This window comes from Zonotrichia albicollis, chromosome 34, assembly GCF_047830755.1.
Source record: "Zonotrichia albicollis isolate bZonAlb1 chromosome 34, bZonAlb1.hap1, whole genome shotgun sequence".
Classification (NCBI taxonomy): Eukaryota; Metazoa; Chordata; class Aves; order Passeriformes; family Passerellidae; genus Zonotrichia; species Zonotrichia albicollis.
The window spans coordinates 867,006-892,475 of NC_133852.1; the positions used below are offsets into that span (position 1 = coordinate 867,006).

General features: G+C 59.6%; 2 protein-coding genes across 3 annotated transcripts in view; both read right to left on the reverse strand.

Annotated features, from left to right (window-relative positions):
• The window catches only part of LOC141726388 (IQ motif and SEC7 domain-containing protein 1-like), a 34,046-nt gene extending 21,517 nt beyond the window's left edge, over nt 1-12,529 (reverse strand). Inside the window, exons 1-3 of one of the 2 annotated variants that reach the window (XM_074531220.1) lie at nt 11,622-11,732; nt 8,631-8,660; nt 2,042-2,913 (exon numbers count right to left, since the gene is read on the reverse strand). In XM_074531220.1, the coding sequence (XP_074387321.1) occupies nt 2,042-2,411 (370 nt within the window). In that variant the 5' untranslated portion in view covers nt 2,412-2,913; nt 8,631-8,660; nt 11,622-11,732. Of the gene's footprint in view, nt 1-2,041; nt 2,914-8,630; nt 8,661-11,621 lie in introns of both variants that reach the window. The other variant, XM_074531219.1, reaches the window with a different exon arrangement.
• Nucleotides 12,530-23,998: 11,469 nt separating this feature from the next.
• LOC141726280 (structural maintenance of chromosomes protein 1A-like) overlaps nt 23,999-25,470 on the reverse strand; it is a 31,672-nt gene continuing 30,200 nt past the window's right edge. Inside the window, exons 12-14 of the mRNA XM_074531011.1 lie at nt 24,935-25,026; nt 24,827-24,849; nt 23,999-24,738 (exon numbers count right to left, since the gene is read on the reverse strand). Of these exons, the coding sequence (XP_074387112.1) occupies nt 24,943-25,026 (84 nt within the window). The 3' untranslated portion in view covers nt 23,999-24,738; nt 24,827-24,849; nt 24,935-24,942. The remainder of the gene's footprint in view (nt 24,739-24,826; nt 24,850-24,934; nt 25,027-25,470) is intronic.

Sequence of the window (25,470 nt, forward strand, 5' to 3'; positions counted from 1 at the left end):
CCATACAGGGGTCTGATAATCCCAATATAGCCATGGGGGCCCTATAGGGACCAGGGATACATATAGGGGCCATGGGGGTCCCTATAGGGGCATGGAGACCCTATAGGGACCGGGGATACATATGGGGGTCTGGGGATCCATACAGGGGCCTGGGGACCCCAATAGGCCCTGGGGATCCCTACAGGGGCCATGGGGATCCTGATATAGCCATGGGGCCCTATAGGGCCTGGGGACTCCTATAGGGCCTGGGGATGCTTATAGGGCCTGGGGATGCTTCTAGGGGCATGGGGGCCCTATAGGGTCATGAGGATCCATAGGGTCTGGGGACCCTGATAGGGCCTGGGGACCCCTATAGGGCCTGGGGACGCCTATAGACCCTGAGGACCCCTAGAGGGGACTGTGGACCCCGATAGGGCCCTGGGGTCTGTACAGCCCCTATAGGGGTCTATAAGGAACCTATGGGCCCCTATAGGGATCTATATGGGCTCCTACAGGGTCCTGGGGTTTGTATGGCCCCTATAGGGGTCTATATAGGCCTTAAAGGAGTCTACATGGGCCCCTATAGGGCTCTGGCATCTGTATGGCCCCTATAGGGGTCTATATGGGACCCTATAGAGCCCTGGGGTCTTTATGGCCCCTATGTGGGCCCCTATAGAGACCCTGGGGTTTGTATGGCCCCTATAGGGGTCTATATGGGACCCTATAGAGCCCTGGGGTCTGTATGGCCCCTATATGAGCCCCTATAGAGACCCTGGGGTGTGTATGGCCCCTATAGGGGTCTGTATGGGCTCCTATGTGGCCCCTATAGGGATTTTGTATGGGTCCCTATAGGGATCTATATGGCCCCCTATGGGGATCTATACGGGCCCCTATAGGGCCTGGGGTCCCTATGGGGATCTATATGGCCCCTGTAGGGATTTTATATTGACACCTATAGGGATCCACAAGGCCCCTAGAGGGATCCATAAGTGCCCCTAGAGGACCCTGAGGTTCCTATAGAGCCCCTATAGGGATCTATATGTTCCCTACAGGGATCTGTAAGGGCCCTATAGAGCCCCCATAGGTGGCAGGGGTCCCTATGGCCCCTATAGGGATTCTATATTGACCCCTACAGGGATCTATATGTTCCTTATAGGGATCGCTATGGCCCCTACAGGGATCTATATGGCCCCCTATATGGGCTCTGGGGTCCCTATGGCCCCTATAGGTCCAGGGGGTCCCTATGGCACCTCTAGGGATCTATATGGGCCCCCTAGGGATCTATATGGGCCCCCTAGGGATCTATGTGGGCCCTGGAGTCCCTATCGAGCCCCTATAGGATCCCGAGGGTCCCTATAGAGCCCCCATAGGTGCTGGGGGTCCCTATAGAGCCCCTATGGGATCCTGGGGGTCCCTATGGCCCCTATAGGGATCTATATTGTCCCCTATAGGATCCTGGGGGTCCCTATAGAGCCCCCATAGGGATCTATATGTTCCCCATAGGGGTTCCTATAGAGCCCCTATAGGATCCCGGGGGTCCCTATGGACCCTTTGGTAGCCAGGGGTCCCTATGATCCCCATAGGGATCCATATGTTCCCCATAGGGGTCCCTATAGAGCCCCCCATAGGTCCCAGGGGACCCTATGGCCCCTATAGGGATTCAATATTGACCCCTACAGGGATCTATATGGCCCCTATAGGGTGCTGGGGATCCCCATAGAGCCCTCATAGGGATCTATATGTTCCCCATAGGGGTCCCTATGGGATCCTGGGGGTCCCTATGGCCCCTATAGGTGGTGTGGGGTCCCCTATGGCCCCTATGGGTCCCGAGGGTCCCTATAGAGACCCTATAGGGATTTCTATGGCCCCCATAGGTCCCAGGGGTCCCTATGGCCCCCATACGATCCCGGGGGTCCCTATAGAGCCCCCATAGGATCCTGGGGGTCCCTATGGCCCCTATAGGTGGTGTGGGGTCCCTATGGCCCCTATAAGATCCCGGGGGTCCCCACAGAGCCCCCATAGGACCCCGGGGTGCAGCATGTGGGGGAGGGGCGGCTCTTACCTGCGGGCGGGGGGAGGTTGGAGCAGCCAAAGCACCTGAGGGTGGCACCTGGAGGGGACAGGGACACACGGGGGGGGACGGACGGACAGATGGACACGGGACAGACAGATGGACACGGATGGACACAGGGACAGGGACACACGCGGGGACGGACGGACAGATGGACACAGATGGACGTGGGGACACACGGGGGGATGGACAGATGGACACAGGGACACAGAGATGGACACGGGGACAGGGACACACAGGGGACAGACAGATGGACACAGGGACAGGACAGACAGGGGACAGACAGCTGGACACGGGGACAGGGGACAGACGGACACGGATGGACACAGAGACAGGGGACACACAGGGGACAGACGGACATAGGGACAGACAGGGGGACACGGGGACAGGGACACACGGGGGACGGACAGATGGATACGGATGGACATGGGGACAGGGGATGGACAGATGGACACGGATGGACACACGGACGGGGACACACAGGGGACAGACAGATGGACAGGGGACAGACGGGACAATGGACAGGGGGACGGATGGGGGGACAACGGGGGGACAGACGGACACACGGGTCTGTGCGTGAGGGGGACACGGAGATGGACAGAGAGGGGACAATGGACAGAGGGACACAGGGATGGACAGGGGACAGGCAGGGGACAATGGACAGGGGGTGATAGAGGGGGGGACAGACGGACAGTAGGGACAGAAGGACAGCGGGGGCAGGGGACAGAGGGATGATTGACAGGGGACAGACAGACAGAGGGGACACCGAGGGACAGATGGACGTAGTTACACTGAGGGACAGACGGACGTGGGGACAGCGGGCAGGAGGTGACAGAGGGGAGGGGACAGATGGCTACGAGTCACTGTGGCAGGACGGACAGACGGACAGGGATGGACAATGGGGGGCACAGACAGACGGACAAGGACGGACAGAGCGGGGCACGGACAGACAGGGATGGACAAGGATGGACAGATGGACAGTGGCGGGGACAGATGGATTGGGGGGAGGGTTGGATGGCAGACAGACAGACAGACATGGGGGGGGTATGGATGGATGGACGGACACAGGGAGGACATGGACAGACAGACACGGGGAGGACATGGACAGACGGACACAGGGAGGACATGGACAGACAGACACGGGGAGGACATGGACAGACAGACATGGCAGGGGATACAGATGGACGGACGGACACATGGGGGAACATGGATGGACAGACAGACACGGCGAGACATGGATGGACAGACAGACGGGGGGGAATGGACAGACGGACATGGGGAGGGGACATGGATGGACAGATGGACACAGGGGGACATGGATGGACAGACGGACACGGCGGGGGGGGACGACGACACAGACAGACACGGGAGGCGGGACACGGACGGACAGACAGACACGGACAGGGAGGAGAGAGAGGAGAGAAACGAGTCAAGAGCCGGAGGGGGGGAGACGGACGGACAGACGGACACGGGGGACACGAGAGGGGGGAGCGGGGAACAGGAGTGGGGGGAGGGGCGGGGGGGGGATCCAGCGGGGTGGGGGAGGGGCCCCGGGGGCGGCGGGTCCGGCCCTGACCCCCCCAAACCCCCCCGGACCCCCCAAAATCCCCAAATCCCACTCGGGGGTGTCCCAGGTGTCACCTCCCCCCCCCCCCCCCCCAATGTCCCCAGGGTCACACTCACGGCATGGGGGGGCCGAGCTGGGGGGTCCGCGGGGGTTCTGGGGGTGTCCTGGGGGGCTTTGGGGTGTCCGGGTGGATTTTGGGCTGTTCTGGGGGGGTCTGGGGGTGTCCAGGGTGGATTTTGGGGTGTCTGGGTGGATTTTGGGGTGTCCAGGGTGGATTCTGGGGTGTCCGGGTGGGGTTTGGGGTGTCTGGGTGGGATTTTGGGGTGTCTGGGTGGGATTTTGGGGTGTCCAGGGTGGGTTTTGGGGTGTCTGGGTGGGATTTTGGGGTGTCCAGGGTGGGTTTTGGGGTGTCCGGGTGGGGTTTGGGGTGTCCAGGGTGGGTTTTGGGGTGTCCGGGTGGGATTTTGGGGTGTCCGGTCCCTCGGTCCGGCCGGTCCGGCCGCTGCCCCTCCCCCCCTTTCCTGCCCCCCCCCGCCCCCCCCCGGTCCGGAAGGGCCCGGGCGGAATTCCGGCCCTGCCCGACCCTGGGGACAGCGGGGACAGCGAGGGGACAGGGACAGGGGATGGGGACAGGGAGGGGACAGCGGGGACATGGCCCTGAACAGGGACATGGGGACAGCGAGGGGACAGGGACAGGGGATGGGGACAGGGAGGGGACAGCGGGGACATGGCCCTGAACAGGGACAGGGATGGGACAGGGATGGCGACAGGGGGACATGGGGACTGGGAGGGGGGACACGGCCTGGGACAGGGACAGGGACATGGGGACAGCAGGGACATGGCCCTGAACAGGCACAGGGATGGGGACAGGGACATGGGGACAGCGGGACATGGAGGGGAGAGGGACAGGGACAGGGGACAGGGACGTTGGAGTCACAGCTCAGCACAGGGACCGGGAGAGGGACATGTAGGGGACAGGGACAGAGACAGGGACAGGGAGGGGGACAGTGTGGGGACAGGGACATGGCCCTGAACAGGGACATGGGGACATGGCCTGGGACAGGGACAGAGGGACAGGGACAGGGGATGGGGACAGGGACGCTAAAGTCTGCCTGGGACAGGAACAGGGACATGGGCACAGGGAGGGGACAGAGACAGGGACATGGGCACAGGGAGGGGACAGAGACAGGGACATGGGGACATGGCCTGGGACAGGGACAGAGGGACAGGGGATGGGGACAGGGACGCTAAAGTCTGCCTGGGACAGGAACAGGGACATGGGCACAGGGAGGGGACAGGGACAGGGGATGGGGACAGGGACGCCAGAGTCACAGCCCAGCACAGGGACAGGGGGGACACGGCCTGGGACAGGGACAGGAACAGGGACAGAACAGGGACAGAGGGGACATCGCCCTGCACAAGGACAGGGACAGGGAGGGGACAGGGACGTGGAAAAATGGGGACACGGAGGGGACAGGGACAGAGCCTGGGTTGGGGACAGGGGGGGCATGGCCCTGCACAGGGACAGGGACATCAGAGTCACAGCCTGGGACAGGGAGGGGACAGGAACAGGGGGGCATGGCCCTGCACAGGGACAGGGATGGGGACAGGGACATGGGGACAGGGACATGGGGACAGGCCTGGGGACAGGGACATGGGGACAGGGACATGGGGACACAAGGAGGAGACAGGGAAGGGACAGAGAGGGGACAGGGACACCGGAGTGGCAGCCCTGCGCAGGGACAGGGACAGGGACATGGCCTTGGACAGGGACAGGGGACGAGGACAGGGAGGGGACACTGGAGTCACAGCTTGGGACAGGAATAGGGACAGGGAGGGGACAGGAACAGGGGAGGGGACACAGCCCGGGACAGGGACAGAGGGGACATTGCCCTGCACAGGGACAGGGACAGGGAGGGGACACAGCCTGGCACAGGGACAGGGACAGGCAGAGAGACAAGGAGGGGACAGGGAGGGGACACAGCCCGGCACACCCGCACATGGCCCTGGCACGGGGGTGCCACCACCTGGCACTGTGTCACACGGGGTCACACAGTGTCACACAGTGTCACACACGGTGTCACACACGGTGTCACATGGCCCGTGCACACCCCGGCACTGCCCTCGCACAGGGGTCACACCTGGTGTCACACCCTGGCACGGTGTCACACACAGTGTCACACGCCGTGTCACCATTGTCACATGCCCTTGCACGAGGTTACACAGGGTCACACACAGTGTCACATGCACTGTCACACGCGGTGTCACCACTGTCACATGGTCCTCGCACAGGGTTGCACAGTGTCACACCCTGGCACGGTGTCACAGTGTCACATGCAGTGTCACACGCGGTGTCACACACAGTGTCACCATTGCCACACGCCCTTGCACAGGGGTCACACCTGGTGTCACCCCCTGGCACGGTGTCACACACGGTGTCACCACTGTCACATGCCCTTGCATGGGATTGCACACTGTCACCCCCGGCACGGTGTCACATGCAGTGTCACACACGGTGTCACCATTGTCACACGCAGTGTTGCCATTGTCACACACCCTTGCACGGGGTTGCAGTGTCACACCCTGGCACGGTGTCACCATTGTCACATGCCCTCGCACAGGGGTCACACGAAGGTGTCACACCCTGGCACAGTGTCACAACACGGTGTCACCGTTGTCACATGGCTCTTGCACGGGGGTCACACCTGGTGTCACACCCTGGCACGGTGTCACACGCGGTGTCACCACTGCCACATGGCCCTTGCACACACGCACAACCCCGGCACAGTGTCACACGGTGTCACATCCGGTGTCACACACGGTGTCACACACGGTGTCACACACAGCATCCTACCCGGTGTCACACCCAGTGTCACATGCCATCACACAGCGGTCACACAAGGGTGTCACACCCTGGCACAGTGTCATACGCTATGTCACATGGTGTCACAGTGTCACAGCGTCACACACAGTATCATGGTGTCACACTCAGTGTCACACAGCCCTTGGTGTCACTCCCAGTGTCACACTCGTGTCACACTCGTGTCACACTCAGTGTCACTCAGTGTCACTCTCAGTGTCACACACAGTGTCACTCTCAGTGTCACACAGCCCTTGGTATCACTCCCAGTGTCACACTCAGTGTCACGCTCAGTGTCACTCTCAGTGTCACTCAGTGTCACACAGCCCTTGATGTCACACGCACTGTCACATGCTGTTGCACGGGGTTGCACAGGATGTCACACAGTGTCACACCCAGTGTCACACACACTGACACACCCAGTGCCACATAATGTCATACACAGTGTCACACACCCCATGTCACGCCCATGTCACATGATGTCACACAATGTCACACCCAGTGCCACACCCAATGTCACAATGTCACACGATGTCACCCAGGGCCACACCCAGTGTCACACACCATGTCACACACCATGTCAACGTACACAATGTCACACACATTGTGTCATACAATGTCACCCAGGGCCACACCCAGTGCTACACCCAGTGTCACATGATGTCACCCAGTGTCACACCCAGCATCACACACTGACACACCCAGTGTCACACACAGTGTCACACCCAATGTCACACAGTGTCACACACAATGTCACACACAGTGCCACACTCAGTGTCAGCTGGTGCCACACCCAATATCACACACTGACACAGAGTGTCACACACAATGTCACACCCAGTGCCACACTCAGTGTCACACAGTGTCACACACAGTGTCACACACAGTGTCACACCCAGTGCCACACCCAGTGCCACATACAATGTCACACACAGTGTCACACAATGTCACCCAGGGCCACACCCAGTGTCACCCATAATGTCATACCCACTGTCACACTCAGCGTCTCACACAATGTCACACACTGACACACAGAGTGTCACACAGAGTGTCACAGTATCACACAGAGTGTCACACAATGTCACACAGTGCCACACCCAGTCTCACACCCAGTGTCACCCATAATGTCACACCCAGTGTCACACAATGTCACACAGTGTCATACCCACTGTCACACAGTGTCACACCCAGTGCCATACCCAATGTCACATGATATCACACAATGTCACAAAACAGTGTCATCCATAATGTCATACCTGCTGTCACACCCAGAGCCACACCCAGTGTCACCCACAATGTCACACACAATGTCACCCACTGCCACACCCAATGTCACTCATAATGTCATACCCAGTGCCACACCCAGCGCCACACACAATGTCACACAATGTCACCCGGTGTCACAATGTCACATGATGTCACCCAGTGCTACACCCAGTGTCACACACGATGTCACCCGGTGCCACACCCAGTGTCACCCATAATGTCACACAACGTCACACCAGCCCCTGCCCGGTGTCACCCGCGCTGTCCCCCCGTTCTGTCCCTGTCCCCAACCCTGTCAGTGTCACACCCCGGCCCCTCCCCCCCGGGGCAATTTTGGGGTGATTTTGGGCATTTTTGGGGGGATTTTGCTCCCGTTACCACGGCAACGCCCCCCCCCCCGCGTTTGTCGCCTCCCCCGGCGCTGTCACCGCTGTCACCGCCCGCGCTGTCGCCCGGCAACGCCGCCCCGGCACCCGCGCGGCCCCGCCTGTCGCGACATGACGCATGTCGCGACACTGTCACAGCGCGGGGACTGCCCTGTCGCGACGCGTCAGCGCCGCTGCGACACGCCAGCCCTATCGCGACACGACGCGCCGGGGGCTGCCCTGATAGATCGGCCCTGTCGCGATATATCAGCCCTGTTGCGATATATCAGCCCTGTCACGACACACCGGCTCAGCGCAGCGCGTCACTATCGCGACATGCGCGGGAAAGGGGGGGGGTAATGGAGGGATAGAACAGCCCTGTCGCGACAGAACGGCCCTGTCGCGACTCACCTGATACCCCACCCCACCCCCCCTCCCCCCGGGAGGGGACCCAGGCGTCCGAGGGGGGGGAGGGGAAGGGAAGGAGGGGGAGGGGCGCGGTGGGGGAGGGGCAGCACTGACCTCACTGTCCTGGAGCTGTCGCGATCCGACCTGGGGGGGGGTAAAGGGGGGAGGGGTCAGTGAGGGGCAGAGACCCCTCCCCCCAAAATCCCCCTCCCCAAAATCCCCCCAAAACCGCCCCAAATCCCCCCAAAACCTCCCAAAATTCCCCCCAAAATCCCCAGGTCCGTCTGTCCCCAGGTGCCCCCGGACAGACAGACGGTGCCCGGGGGGGGCTCTGACGTCGCCCCTCCCCCCCCGCGGGTCCCGCACCTGCTCCTCCCCCCCGGGGGGGCGGATGGGGGAGGGGCCGCAGCCAAAAAATCCCAAATTGGGAATCCCAAATCTCACAAATCCCATAAATTCTCGATTTTGGGGAAGGGAATCCCAAATCCCAGATCCTTATATCCCCCATTTTGGGAATATTAAATCCCACAAATCCCCGATTTTAGAAATCCCAAATCCAGGATTTTGGGAAGGGAATCCCGGATCCACAAATCCCAAATTTTGGGGACCCCAAATCCCCAACTTTGGGAAGGGAATCCTGGATCCATAATCCCCGATTTTAGGAATCCCAAATCTCGGATTTTGGGAATCTCAAATCCCACAGATCCCCAATTTTGGGAAGTTCTGAATCCCAGATCCCCGATTTTAGGAATCCCGAATCCCACAAATCCCCAATTTTGGGAATCTCAAATCCCCAGTTTTGGGGAGGGAATCTCCAATCCCACAAATCCCAGATTTTGGGAAGTCACGGATCCCACAAATCCGAGATTTTGGGAGAGGAATCCTGAATCCTGGATCCCTCAAATCCCTGATTTTGGGGAGAAAATCTCAAATCCCACAAATCCCCCATTTTGGGAAGGGAATCCCAAATCTCGGATCCACAAATCCCTGATTTTGGGAATCCTGGATCTTCAAATCCCCAATTTTGGGAATCCCAAGTCCCACAAATTACCAATTTTGGGAAGTCACGGATCCCACAAATCCGAGATTTTGGGAGGGGAATCCTGAATCCTGGATCCCTCAAATCCCCGATTTTGGAGAGGGAATCCCAAATTCCACAAATTCCTGATTTTGGAAATCCTAATTCTCCAAATCCCCGATTTTGGGGAGGGAATCACCAATCCTACGAATCCTCGATTTTGGAGGCTGGAGGGGAGGAGTCCCTGATCCCAAATCCTGGATTTTGGGAATCCCCAATCCCACAAAACCCAGAATCTGGGAATCCCGAATCCCACAAATCCCAGATTTTGGGAATCCCGAATCCCACAAATCCCAGATTTTGGGAAGTTCCAAATCCCAGATCCCCGATTTTGGGGTGTGCTCCTGAACTCTGCTCTCCAGTCTGAGATTTTGGGGCCGTTCCCAATCCCCATTTTTTTTTGGGCCATTCCCAACTCCTGTTTTTAGGGCTGTTCCCAACACTCAATCCCTGTTTTGGGGGCTGTTCCTAATCCTCAATCCCGTTTTTTGGGGCTGTTCTGGACCCCTGATTTTGGGGCCATTCCCAATCCCCAATCCTGGATTTTAGGACCCTTCCCAGTGGCATTTTCGGTGCCATTTCCCACCACAATCCCGTTTTTAGGGCCATTCTCCATCTCCAAACCTGTTTTTTTATGGCTGCTCCCCATCCTCAATCCCATTTTTTGGGGCCATCCCCAATCCCATTTTTTAGTGTCATTCCCCACCCCAATCCCATTTTCTGGCACCATTCCCCACCCCAATCCCATTTTTTTGTGCGAATCCCCAATCTCATTTTTTGGGGCTGTTCCCCATCCTCAATCCTGGTTTTTTGGGGCCATTCGCTATCTTGTTTTTGGTGCTGTTCCCAATCTCATTTTGTGGCACCATTCCCCTCCCCAGTCCCGATTTCGGGACCATTCCCAACTGCAGTTTTTGGTGCCGTTCCCAATCCCATTTTTGGGGGCCATTCCCCATCCCCAATCCCATTTTTTGGCACCATTTCCCTCCCCAATCCCATTTCTAGGACCATTCCCTTTTCCCAATCCCATATTTTAGTGCCACCCCATTCCCCACTCCCAGTATTTTTGTGTCCCAAATCCTGTATTTTAGCGCCATTCCCCCTCCTCACTCCCGGTATTTTTGTGTCCCCAATCCCATTTTTTAGAACCATTTTCCATTCCCCAATCCCGTATTTTAGTGCCATTCCCCCTCCCCACTCCCGTTATTTTTGTGTCCCCAATCCCATTTTTTAGAACCATTTTCCATTCCCCAATCCCATATTTTAGTGCCATTCCCCTCCCTCTCCACTCCCGGTATTTTTGTGTCCCCAATCCCATATTTTAGGACCATCCCCTTTCCCAATCCCATATTTTAGTGCCATTCCCCCTCCCCACTCCCGGTATTTTTGTGTCCCTAATCCCGTATTTTAGGACCATCCCCTTTCCCAGTCCCGTTTTTCGTGCCGTTCCCCACCCCAATCCCGTTTCTAGGACCATCCCCTTTCCCAATCCCGTATTTTAGTGCCACTCCCGGTATTTTTGCGTCCCCAATCCCATTTTTTAGAATAATTTTCCATTCCCCAATCCCGTATTTTAGTGCCATTCCCCCTCCTCACTCCCGGTATTTTTGTGTCCCCAATCCCATTTTTTAGAACCATTTTCCATTCCCCAATCCCGTATTTTAGTGCCATTCCCCTCCCCACTCCCGTTAGTGTCCCCAATCCCGTATTTTAGGACCATCTCCTTTCCCAATCCCGTATTTTAGTGCCATTCCCCCTCCCCACTCCCGTTAGTGTCCCTAATCCCGTATTTTAGGACCATTCCCTTTCCCAATCCCAGTTTTAGTGCCACTACCGGTATTTTTGTGTCCCCAATCCATATTTTAGCACCATCCCCTTTCCCAATCCCATATTTTAGCGCCATTCCCCTCCCCACTCCCGTTATTTTTGTGTCCCCAATCCCGTATTTTAGGACCATCCTCTTTCCAATCCCGTATTTCAGTGCCATCCCCCTCCCCAGTCCCGTATTTGTGTCCCGTATCCCGTACTTGCGCTGCAGGGTGGTGGCCGGGCTGGTGCTGGCGCTGGTGCTGTGTCCGCCCCCGGGGCTGGAGCTGCGGGAGGCGCCGCGGCTCAGCGGCCCCCGCGCCACTCCCGCTCCCAGCAGCTGCCGTAGTGCCCGTCCCGGGCCCGGAACGGCGCCTCCCGCTCCAGCCGCGCCGGGTACGGCCCCTCCTGCTCCAGCCGCGCCGGGTACTGCGCGTCCCGCTCCGGGTACTGCGCGTCCCGCTCCAGCCGCGCGCGGTACGGCCCCTCGCGGTCCATGCGGCTGGGATACTGTCGTCCTGCTCCATCCTGCTGGGATACTGTCCGTCCTGCTCCATCCTGCTGGAGTATTGTCCATCCTGCTCCATCCTGCTGGAGTATTGCCCGTCCTGCTCCATCCTGCCCGGGTACTGCCCGTCCCTGTCCAGGTGCGGCTGGTACTGGAGGTCCCGCTCCAGGCAGCCGTGGAACTGCCCCTCCTGCTCCATGCGCGCCGTGTAGGGCCCGTCGCGCTCGGCTCGGCTCAGGTAGGGTCTGTCCCGCTCCTTTCGGCTCGGGTAGGGCCGCTCGTGCTCGCCCCGGCCCGTGTAGGGTCCGTCGCGCTCGGTGAGCGCCTCGAAGGCCGCGTCCCGCTCCAGGTGCGCGGGGTAGGGCCGCTCCCGCTCCAGGTGCTCCGCGTAGCTGCCGTCGTGCTCCAGGTGCTCGGGGTAGGTCCCGTCGCGCTCCAGGTGAGCCGGGTAGGCCCCGTCGGGGTCGCCGTGGCTCGGGTAGGGCAGGTCCCGCTCGCCCCGGGCCGGGTACGGCAGCTCGGGTCCCCGTAGAGCCCCTCGGCCTCCAGGTGGTTCTGGTACTGAGCCTCGGCGTCCCGCGTGGCCCTGGGGACACACGGGGGACACGGGGGTGGCACCGCGGGCTGGGCAGGGACGGTTCTGGGCATGGATGGGAGCCCCTGACCCGGGATGGATGGACCTGGGAGACCCCTGACCTGGGATGGGGGTCCTGGGACCCCCGACTCAGTCTGGGCATCTCTGAGACCCCCCTGGCCTGGGATGGATGGACCTGAGACCCCTGACCCGGATGGATGGACCTGAGAGCCCCTGAGCAGGGATGGGGGTCTGGGACCCCGACTCAGTCTGGGCATCTCTGAGACCCCCTGACCTGGGATGGATGGACCTGAGACCCCTGGCCTGGGATGGATGGACCAGGGACCCCCAGCTTGGTCTGGGCATGGATGGGACCCCCCTGACCCGGGATGGATGGACCTGGGACCCCCCTGATCAGGGATGGGGGTCCTGGGACCCCTGACTCAGTCTGGGCATCTCTGAGACCCCCCCTGACCCGGGATGGATGGCCCTGGGACCCCCTGACCCTGCCCCAAATGGGCCTGGGACCCCCAACTCAGTCTGGGCATCCCTGGGACGCCCTGACTGGGATGGATGGACCTGAGACCCCCAACTCACTCTGGGCATCCCTGAGACCCCCTGATCCAGCCTGGATGGACCTGAGACCCCTGCCCTGGTCTGGGCATCCCTGAGACCCTGACCCAATCCCACAAGGTCCAGGACCCCCTGACCTACCCCAAATGGCCCTGAGACCCCCGTCCTGGTCTGGGCATCCCTGAGACCCCCCTGACCCAGCCTGGATGGACCTGAGACCCCTGCCTGGTCCAGCCAGTCCTGGGACCTCCTCACTCAGTCCGCAAGGTCCAGGACCCCCTGACCCTGCCCATACGGTCCTGAGACCCTGCCCTGGTCTGGACATCCCCTGAGACCCCCCTGACCCAGGATGGATGGCCCTGGGACCCCCTGACCCAATCCCACAAGGCCCAGGACCCCCTGGCCTGGTCTGGACATCCCTGGGACCCCCCTGACCTGGGATGGACGGCCCTGGGACCCCCAATCCCAGGTTTTGGTGGCAGCCCCGTATTCTGCATTCCCAAATCCCAGATCCCCGATTTTGGGATGCCCAGATCCCCAAAATCCAGATTTTGAGGAGGGGTCCCAGATTATGGATTTCCAAATCCCAGATTTTGGGGGGGGTCCCAGCAGATTTTGGCAGATCCCAGGTTCCCAAATGTCCGATCCCCAATTCGGATTTGGGGATCCCCAATTTTTTGGGGCTGTGTTCCTGAACCCCTGGGCATCCCTGGGACCCCTCTTTGGGGGTCCTGAGACCCCTGCCCTGGTCTGGACACCCCAAATCCGGGCTCCCTGTCCCCCCAAGCTCCCTCCCCACTCCATGAACCCCCCAAAATTGGGGTTCCCCCCATGTGACCTCCTCCAGAACCCCCTCTCTGCCTCCAAACCCGGGGCTCCCCCAAACCCTCCCCACCCCAAAATAGGGGTCCCCACCCCATGACCCCCTCCCCACCCCAAAATCGGGGTCCCTGCCCTGTGACCCCCCCGTGACCCCCTCCCCACCCCTGCACCCCCAATCCTGAGCTCCCCACGACCCCCTGGAACCCCCTCCCCTCCCCAAATCAGGGGGTCTCCACCCCACGACCCCCCCCCCAATTCACCCTCCCCACCCCAGTGACCCCACCCCAAACCCGGTCCCGGTGACCCCTCGGTGACCCCACCCCCCCCCCTCACCGTGACCCCCCCGTGACCCCGAGCCCAAACAGCGCCCCCCACCCCATAACCACTCTGACCCCATCGTGGTGCCCCATAACCCACACCCCATATCCCCCCACACCCCATATCCCCCCACACGCCCCCTATCCCCACGTCCCCCTATATCCCCCCTTTCCCCCCATATCCCCCTCATATCCCCCAAATCCCCCACATGTCCCAAACCCCCAAATCCCCCCACAAGCCCCACACCCCCCATATCCCCACATCCCCCCACATCCCCCCCATATCCCACACTCCCATACCCCCCCACATGTCCTAAACCCCCCATATCCCCCATATGTCCCATACTCCCCACACCCCCATACCCCCTAAATGTCCCGTACCCCCTACATGTCCCATACCCCCCATATCCCCCGTATCCTCCCCTATATGGGGGTGTCCCTATTCCCAAATCTCACCATACGCCCCCATGCCCCACATCCCCCATTTCCCCCCCATAACCCCAAATGGTCCAAACCCCCATATCCCCCCTATACCCCCCATATGTTCCATACCCCCACACCCCCATATCCCCCCATATCCCACACCCCCATATCCCCCCATATCCCACACCCCCATATCCCCCCATATCCCATACCCCCATATCCCCCCATACCCCTCACAAGTTCCATATCCCCCAATCCCCCCATATCCCCACACCCCCATAACTACCACAAATTCCATATCCCCCCCACACCCCCCCATATCTGGGGGCGTCCCTATCCCCATATCCCCCACATCCCCCAATCCCCTTATATCCCCACATCCCCCTATATACCTCAGACCCCCCAAATCCCCCATATCTGGGGGCGTCCCTATCCCCACATCCCCCATATCCCCCATACTGCTCACAGGTCCCATACCCCCCATATCCCCCACATCCCCCAGACCCCCATAGCCCCCACAAGTTCCATATCTCCTCATATCGCCCCCACCCCAAACACCCTCAGACCCCCAAATCCCCCATACACCCCATATATGGGGGTGTCCCTAAACCCCCCATATCCCCCACATCCCCCATACTGCTCACATGTCCTATACCCCCCATATCCCCCATAGGGCCCAAATCCCCCATATCCCCCCCATATCTGGGGGTGTCCCTATCGCCATATCCCCACATCCCCCTGCACCCCTCATATCCCCCAATACCCCCCATATCCCCATAACTCCCAATACTCCCCAGACCCCCAAATCCCCCATATTCGGGGGCGTCCCTATCCCCATACCCCCTAAACAACTCCCCATATCCCCCACATCCCCCATACTGCTCACATGTCCCATACCCCCATATCCCCCCCATGTCCCCCCAAACCCCCAATACTCCCATATCCCCAATGCCTCCAGACCCCCAAATCCCCCACATCTGGGGGTGTCCCTATCCCTATATCCCCCATATCCCCACATCCCCTATATCCCCCAAACATCCCCTATACCCCCCATATGTCCCATATCACCCAGACCCCCAAATCCCCCATATCCCCCCCATATCTGGGATGTCCCTATCCCCATACCCCCCATACCCCCCATATCCCCCATACTGCTCACGTGTCCCATAACCCCATATCCCCTATACCCCCCATATGTACCACACCCCCCATATCCCCCATAGGTCCCAAACCCCCATATCCCTCTCATATCCCCCACACCCCCATAGCCCCACACCCCCCAATCCCCCCATATCGCTCACATGTCCCATACCCCTATATCCCCCCTATAACCCTGACATCCCCCATATCCCCCACACCCCCCATAAGTTCCATATCCCCCCATATCCCAAATACCCCATATCCGGGGGCGTCCCTATCCCCACATCCCCTATATCCCCCATTATGTCCCACATCCCCCATATCCCACATCCCTATATCCCCCCCCACATCCCCATATCCCCCCCATATCTGGGGGTGTCCCTATCCCCCCATATCCCCCTATCCCCTATATCCCCCCCATACTGCTCACATCTCCAAACCCCCATATCCCCCCCATATCCCCCATACGTCCTAAACCCCCATATCCCCCACATCCCTATAACCCCCATATGTCCCACACCCCCCATATATGGGGGTGTCCTTATCCCCATGTGCCCCCATATACCCCCCATACCCCCAATACCTCCACACCCCCATATCCCCCATATCCCCCATGTATGGGGGTGTCCCTATCCCCATATCCCCACATCCCCTATATCGCCCTATGTCTCACACCCCCCACATTCCCACCATCCCCCACATCCCCAATACCCTCAGACCCCCAAATCCCCCACACCCCCCATATCCCCCAATACCCCCAAACCCCCCCATATCCGGGGGCGTCCCTATCCCCCCATATCCCCCATACTGCTCACATGTCCCATACCCCCCTATCCCCCCCAATACCCCCAAATCCCCCATATATGGGGTGTCCCTATCCCCCCATATCCCCACACACCCCATACCCCCATATCCCCCATAACTCCCTATACCCCCCATATCCCCAAAACCCCCAAATCCCCCATATATGGGGGCGTCCCTATCCCCCCATATCCCCCATATCCCCACACACCCCATACCCCCATATCCCCCATACCCCCATAACTCCCTATACCCCCCATATCCCCAAAACCCCCAAATCCCCCATATATGGGGGCGTCCCTATCCCCCCATATCCCCCATACCCCCATATCCCTCATATTCCCCACATCCCCTATATATACCCCGATACCCCCCATAACCCCCCCATATCCCCAATACTCCCTGTCCTGGCTTGACACTCCCAAAACCCCCAGACCCCAAATCCCCCACATCCGGGGGCGTCCCTACCCCCACACCCCAATCCCCCCTACACCCCCAATCCCCCCTACACCCCCAAACCCCCCGGTCCCCCCCAAGCCCCCCGGCCGCTCCGCGCCCTCACCGGGTGCCGGGGGGTGCCGGCGTTGCCCGCCGCCCCGCGCTGCCGCAGGTGCCGGTTCTCCCGGGCCAGGCGCTGCAGCTGCCCCTCGAGCTGCGCGATGCGGCGGCGCTGCGAGGCCAGGAGATGTCGCTGAGTCGCGATAATCCGGTTCAGCTCCAGCAGGTACTCGACAGCGCGGTCGGGGGGCTCGGAACCCCCCGGGGGGGCCCCGCCGCCCCCCGCGCCCTCCATCCCGACCCCCCCCCGGGAGGTAAAAAACAAAAAAAAATTTAAAAAAATAAAAAAAAAAAAATGTGGGGAGGGGGCTCGGAAGGTGGGGGGGGTCAAGGAGGGGGGGTTGGCATGGGGGTGGGTGGGGGGGGGTTAAAAAATTTGGGGTGTGGGGGTGTGAAATTAAATTAAAATTTTAGTGGGTGTAAAATGTGAAATGGGGGGGGGGGTCCCGGCAGCCCTGAGGGTGGGGGGGGGTGTGGGGGGGGTGTGGGGGGCCCTGGATGGGGGTGGGGGGATGGGGGGGCCCCCGAGTGTGATGGAGGGGGGGGGTGGCCCGGCCGGGGGGCGGCGGGGGCGGGGGGGGCGGGGGGGGGCGGCTCGGGGGGGCCCGATCCGGGCGCGGAGCTCGGAGGGAGGAGGCGAAGCGGGTGGGGGCGGGGCGGGGGGCGGGGTTAAGGCGGCCCCTCCCCCATTGCCTAAACCCCACCCCCCCCTCCCACCCGGCCATGAACCGCCCCCCCCCCAGGGATGGGGGACACCTCCTCCCCCCCTCCCCCCTCCCCAAAAAGGGACCCCCACCGTCAGGCCCCGCCCCCTTCATTAATCTAATTAACACTCCCAAAGGAGGGGGGGGTGAGGGCTGGGCTTGCCCCCCCCTCCCAAAACTCCTGGGGGACCCCCAGGAGAGCTCCCGGCCCCTCCCCCACGCCAACTTTGTGACCCCCCCGCGACCCCCCCCAATTCTCTGCCGCCCCCCCCCCCCCCGTTGTCCCCTCGGTGCCACCCCCTGTGTGTCCCTGCCCCCCCCCCCGGTGCCACCCCTGTCCCTGCCCCCCCCCCCCGGTGCCACCCCTGTCCCTGCCCCCCCCCCCGGTGCCACCCCTGTCCCTGCCCCCCCCCCCTTGGTGCCACCCCCGCCCCCCCCGGCGCTGCCGCCGGCTCAGCCCCGCTCCGTTTCCATGGGAACGGGTCACAAATAACTCGGGCTCTGATTGGGGTTCGGCCGCCGCACGGGGAGGGACCCCCGCCCCCCCAGAGCCCCCCCCGGACACCCCCAGACCCACCCGGACCCTGCCCCGATCCCCCAGACCCCTCCCAGCGCCCTCAGATCCCCGCGGGGCCCCCAGAGAGCTCCAGAGCCCCCAAAGCCCCCTCCGGACCCCCCCCAAATAACCCCAGCACCCCCCACTCCCCTCAGACCCCCCGAGACACCCCCGGACCCCCCCAAAGCCCCCCGAGCCCCCCATTTCCTTCAGACCCCCCATAACCCCCCCAGACCCTGCCTGGACCCCCCCCGGACCCCCCCAAAGCCCCCAGACCCCTCCCAGCGCCCTCAGATCCCCATGGACCCCCCAAAGACCCCGAGAGCTCCCAGACCCCTCCCAGACCCCTCCCTTTCCTTCAGAGCCCCCCAAAGCCCCCTCCGGACCCCCCCCAAATACCCCCAGCACCCCCCACTCCCCTCAGGCCCCTCGAGACACCCCCGGACCCCCCCAAAGCCCCCAGACCCCCTCCCAGCGCCCTCAGATCCCCATGGACCCCCAAAGACCCCCGAGACCTCCCACAGCCCTTCCAGGCCCCCAAAAGCCCCCCCCCCGAGACCCCCCAACGCCCCCAGACCCAGCCAGACCCTGCCCGGAACCCCAAAACCCCCCCATACACCCCACAGCCCCCAAAGCCCCCCCGAGAACCCCCCAGACCCTGCCCAGACCCCCCAAAAGCCCCCAGACCCCTTCCTAGCACCCCCAGTCCTTGCCTGAACCCCCCAGACCCCTCCCAGGCCCCCAAACTCCCACCCTGAGACCCCCCCAAAGCCCCCAGACCCACCCAGACCCCCCAGTCCTTGCCCGGACCCCCCAGGCCCCTCCCAGGCCCCCAAAAGCCCCCCGGCACCCCGAGACTCCCCCGGACCCCTCCAGACCCCTCCCAGTGCCCTCAGACCCCCCCAAAGACCCCCCAGACCCCCCATTCCTCTCAGACCCCCCAAAAACCCCCTCGGAACCCCCTCCCCAGACCCTGCCCAGACCCCCAAAGCCCCCAGACCCCTCCAGGCTCTCAAAAGCCCCCCCAGACCCCCCCATTCCCCTCAAACCCTCCCCCCCCAGACCCTGCCAGGACCCCCCAGACCCCCCCAAAGCCCCCGAGAGCCCCCAGACCCCTCTGGAGCCCCCCAGACCCCGGACCCGCCCCACAGCCCAAGGCTGTGACCCCTCACGCCCCCCATCCAGGGTCCCTATGGATCCCCCATCGCCCCTATGGATCCCCTATAGCCCCTAGATCTCCCATAGACCCCCCCCCCCACAGCCCTATAAAACTATCGATCCCCTATAGCCCCCCTATAGATCCCCCAGATCCCCTATAGCTTCCATAGATCCCCCAGATCCCCTATACACCCCTATAGATCCCAATGGATCCCCTATAACCCCCTATAGATCCCCCAGATCCCTACAGCTTCCCTAGATCCCCTATACATCCCCTATAGATGCCCTATAGATCCCCTACAGCCCCTATAGATCCTAATGGATCCCCTATAACCCCCTATAGATCCCCTAGAGCCCTCCTATAGATCCCCTATAGATCCCCCATAGCCGCCCTATAGCCTCCCTACAGATCCCTTATAGCCCTACAGCCCCTATAGATCCCCCATAGCCCCCCTATAGATCCCCCAGATCCCCTACAGCTTCCTAGATCCCCTATACATCCCCTATAGACCCCCTATAGATCCCCTACAGCCCCTATAGATGCTAATGGATCCCCTATAACCCCCTATAGATCCCCTACAGCCCTCCTATAGATCCCCTATAGATCCCCCATAGCTGCCCTATAGCCTCCCTACAGATCCCCTAGAGCCCTACAGCCCCTATAGATCCCCTATAGCCCCTATAGATCCCCTAATAAACCCCCTAGAGATCCCCTATAGAACCGCTATAGAACACCTATAGATCCCCTGTAGCCCCCTATGGATCCCATAGATTCCCTCTACTCTCTATAGATCCCTTATGACACCCTATAGATCCCTATAGCTCCCCAACAGATCCCCTACAGCCCCCTATAGATACCCTATAGCACTCCTATGGATCCTATAGATCCCCCATAGCCCCCTATAGATCCCTATAGATCTCCCATAGACCCCCCCCTATAGCCCTGATAAAACTATAGATCCCTATAGATCCCCTATAGATCCCCTATAGCCCCTATAGATCCTATTGGATCCCCTATAACCCCCTATAGATCTCCCATAGCCCCCTATAGATCTCCCATAGATCCCCTATAGATCTCCCATAGACCCCCCCCTATAGCCCCTATAAAACCATAGATCCCTATAGGCCCCCTACAGATCCCATAGCCCCTATAGATCCTAATGGATCCCCTATAACCCCCTATAGATCCCCCATAGCCCCCCTATAGATCCCCTATAGATCCCCCATAGACCCCCCCTATAGCCCCTATAAAACTATAGATGCCCTATAGGCCCCCTACAGATCCCATAGCCCCTATAGATCCCCTACGGCCGTTATAGATCCCCTGTAGATCCCCCATAAATCCCCTATGGATCCTGTAGAGATCCTCAATAGCCCCCATAGATCCCCTATAGCCCCCATAGATCCCCTATAGCCCCCATAAATCCCCTATAGCCCCATAGATCCCCTCTAGCCCCTCTACAGATTCCCTACAGATCCCCTATAGATCCTACAGATCCCCTACAGATCACTTATAGCCCTCCTATAGCCCCTATAGATCCTCCATAGACCACCTATAACCCCCCTACAGGTCTCCTATAGCCCCCCTATCGATCCCCTATAACCCCATAGATCCCCCATAGATCCCCTATCGCCCCCTATAGATCCCCTATAGCCCCCTATAGATCCCCTATAACCCCATAGATCCCCTATAGATCCCCTATAGCTCATAGAGGTCCTGTATAGATCCCCTAACCCCCCTATAGATCCCCCACAGTCCCCTAGAAATCCCCCATAGACCCCCTACAGCCCCCCTATAGCCCCCATAGATTCCCTATGAATCCTACAGATCCCCTATACATCCTCCACAGATCCCCTATCGCCCCCTATAGATCCCCTATAGCCCATATAGATCCGCTATAGATCCCTACGAGCGCCCTAAACATCCCCCATAGCTCCCCTATAGCCTCCTCTAGATGCCCTATGGATCCTATAGATCTCCCATAGATCACTTATAGCCCGCCTATAGATCTCCTATAGATCCTATACAGCCCCTATCAATCGCCTATAGCCCATATAGCTCCCCTAATGATCCCAAATAAATCCCCTATGGATCCCCTAAAGATCCCCCATAGATCCGATCGATTCCCTATAGATCCTCCATAGATCCCCTATAGCCCCCCTATAGATCCTATCAATTCCCTATGGATCCTATACATCCCCTACAGCCCCTATCAATAGCCTATAGCCCATATAGATCCCCTAATGATCCCAAATAAATCCCCTATGGATCCCCTAAAGATCCCCCATAGATCCAATCGATTCCCTATAGATCCTCCATAGATCCCCTATATCCCTATAGACCCCCTATAGATCCCCTATAGCCCCTATAGATCCTAATGGATCCCCTATAACCCCCTATAGATCCCCTAGAGCCCCCCTGTAGATCCCCCACAGATCCCCTATAGCCTCCTATAGATCCCCTAATGATCCCCAATAAATTCCCTATAGCTCCCTATAGATCTCCTATAGCCCCATAGATCCCCTATAGATCCTATACATCCCCTACAGCCCCTATCAATAGCCTATAGCCTCCTATAGATCCCCTAATGATCCCAAATAAATTCCCTATAGCTCCCTATAGATCTCCTATAGCCCCCATAGATCCCCTATAGATCCTATAAATCCCCTATAGATCACCTATAGCCCTGCCATAGATGCCCTATAGATCCCATTGATTCCTTATAGCCCCCCTATAGATCCCCCATAGCCCCCTATAGATCCCCTATAGACCCTATAGATCCCCCTATAGCCCCCATAGATCCCCTATAGATCCCATTGATTACTTATAGCCCCCCTATAGATCCCCTATAGACCCTATAGATCCCCATAGCCCCATAGATCCCCTATAGATCTCCTATAGCCCCCATAGATCCCCTATAGATCCCATTGATTACTTATAGCCCCCCTATAGATCCCCCTATAGCCCCCATAGATCCCCTATAGATCTCCTATAGCCCCCATAGATCCCCTATAGATCCCATTGATTACTTATAGCCCCCCTATAGATCCCCCTATAGCCCCCATAGATCCCCTATAGATCCCCTGTAGCCCCCTACAGACCCTATAGATCCCCCCATAGATCCCCTATAGATCTCCTATAGCCCCTACAGATCCTATAGATCCCCCTCCCCCCCCCTTTCATTTTCATTTTAATTAATTTAAATTTAATTAATTTTCTTTTAATTAATTACTTTTCATTTTAAAATTTTATTTCATTTTCATTTTCCTTCCCCAAATCTGGGGCAATTCCATAAAAACCGCGGGGGGGGGGGGGGGGGGCAGGACATGATTGGGGAGGGGGGACACCCCAAAAATGGGGGGGGGGGGGACCGGGAATGCAAAGGGGACCCCGAAATTGGGGAGGGGGCAGAGACCCCATAGGGGACCCCAAATTTAGGGGGAGGTGTCCGAATTTTTGGGATCCCCACCCCCCACCGAGGCAATTTTTCTGGGGGACCCCAAATTTGGGCAGTTCCAAATATTTGGGGGGGGTCCCCAATTTTGGGGATCCCCACCCAAGGAAGTTTCGGTGGGACCCCAAATTTTGGGGGAGGGGCACCCAGAGACCCCAAAATTTTGGAGGGGGTCCCAAATATGGGGATCCCCACCCAAGGGACATTTGGGGGACCCCAAATTTTGGGGGAGGGGGCACCCAGGGACCCCAAAATTTGGGGGGGGTCTCCGATATTTGGGGATTCCCACCCCAACCCAAAGCAACCTTGGAGAGACCCCAAATTTGAGGGGGGGGTTTCCCAAATATTTGGGGGGTCCCCAATTTTAGGGGGTTCCCCACCCAAAGGGAGTTTTGGAGGGACCCCAAATTGGGGGGGGCACCCAGGAACCCCAAAACTGGGGGGGGGGGGTTCAGGACCCCCTATGGGACCCCAAATTTGGGGACCCCCAATTGTGGAGGGTCCCCACCCCCACCCCAGGGAATTTTTTTGGGGACCCCAAATTTGGGGGAGGGGTCCCCAATTTTTATGGATCCCCCACCCCCCACTCAAGGGACTTGGGGAGGACCCCAAAATTTGAGGTGGGGGCACCCAGAGACCCCAAATTTGGGGGTGTCCCCAATTTTGAGGGTCCCCACCAAGGGACTTTTAGGGGGACCCCAAAAATTTGGGGGGGATTCCAGGACCTCCTACAGGACCCCATAATTTGGGGAGTGGGAGCACCCAGGGACCCCAAAATTTGGGGCGGGAGGGGCTCAGGGTGGTCTCAGGAATTTTGGGGGGGGGTCCTGAAAATTTGGGGGGGGATCATGATAATTTTGGGGGGTGTTGTGGGGGGTCCCCAGGATTTTGGGGGGAATCTCATGATTTTGGGGGGGTCCCCAGGATTTTGGGGGTCCTTGACAGGGGGGAGAATCCTGATTATTTTTTTGGGGGGGGTCCCAAAGATTTTTCTGAGAGATCCCAAAGATTTTGGGGTCCTGGAGATTTTGGGGTTATGATGATTTTTTTGGGGGGGGGTCCCCAGGATTTTGGGGGTCCTGGGGGAGGATCCAGGGATTTTTTGGGGGTGTCCTGAGGATTTTGGGGTCCTGGGGATTTTGGGGTCCTTGGTGGGGGGAACCCAAGAATTTTTTTTTGGGGGGGGTCCGGGGGATTTTTGGGTCCTGAGGATTTTGGGGTCACGATGATTTTGGGGGGGGTCCCAAGGATATTTTGGGGTCACAATGATTTTGGGGGGGTTCCTGGGGATTTTTGGGTGGTTCATGATGAATTTGGGGGGGGATCCCCAGGATTTTTTTGGGGTCCCAAGGATTTTGGGGGTCCTGGCAGGGGGGGGATCCCCAGGATTTTGGATCATGATGATTTTGGGGGGGGGTCCCAAGGATTTTCTGGGGGGGGGGTCCCAAGGATTTTGGGGTCATGATGATTTTAGGGAGGGGTCCCCGGGATTTTAGGGGGGGGGTCACGGTGATTTTGGGGTCCCCGGGATTTTTGAAGGGGGGGTCCCAGAGTTTTGGGATCACGATTTTGGGGGGGGTCCCCAGGATTTTTTTGGAGGGGTTCACGATGATTTTGGGGGGGTGTCCCCAATATTTTGGGGGGGTTCACACTGATTTTGGGGGGGGTCCCCAGGATTTTTTGGGAGGGTTCACGATGATTTTGGGGGGGGGGTCCCCAGGATTTTTGGGGGGGGTTCACGATGATTTTGGGGGGGGTCCCCAGGATTTTTGGGGGGGGGTCACGCTGATTTTGGGGGGTGTCCCCAGGATTTTTGGGAGGGTTCATGCTGATTTTGGGGGGGGGGTCCCCAATATTTTGGGAGGGGTCACGATGATTTTGGGGGGGGTGTCCCCAATATTTTGGGGGGGGTCACGATGATTTTGGGGGGTGTCCCCAGTATTTTGGGGGGGGTCACTGCTCGTTGGGGTTGGGGTTGGTGTCCGGGTACTTGGTGAGGTCAAAGGTCAGCACTTTGCTGATGACGCAATCGCCTTGCTGGGGGGGGGAGGGGAAGGGGGAGGGGTCACAGCCCGGCTGGGACCCCCCCCCACAAAAAAATCGCTGTGACCCCAAAATCCCCCTGAACCCCCCCAAAACCCATCCCAAAAATGGAGCCCCTCCCCCAACTGAGCCCCTCCCCCAATTGACCCGCTCCCCCAATGGGACCCCTCCCCCAATTGATCCCCTCCCCCAAAGGAGCCCCTCCCCCCAAACCCCTCCCCCAACTGAGCCCCTCCCCAAAGGAGCCCCTCCCCCCCAAAATCCCCCTCCTCCAATGGGACCCCTCCCCAAAAGGAGCCCCTCCCCCAATTGAGCCCCTCCCCCAATGGGACCCCTCCCCCAATTGAGCCCCTCCCCCCAAACCCCTCCCCAATTGAGCCCCTCCCCCACCAACCCCTCCCCCAATTGAGCCCCTCCCCCAACCCCCCTCACCCAATT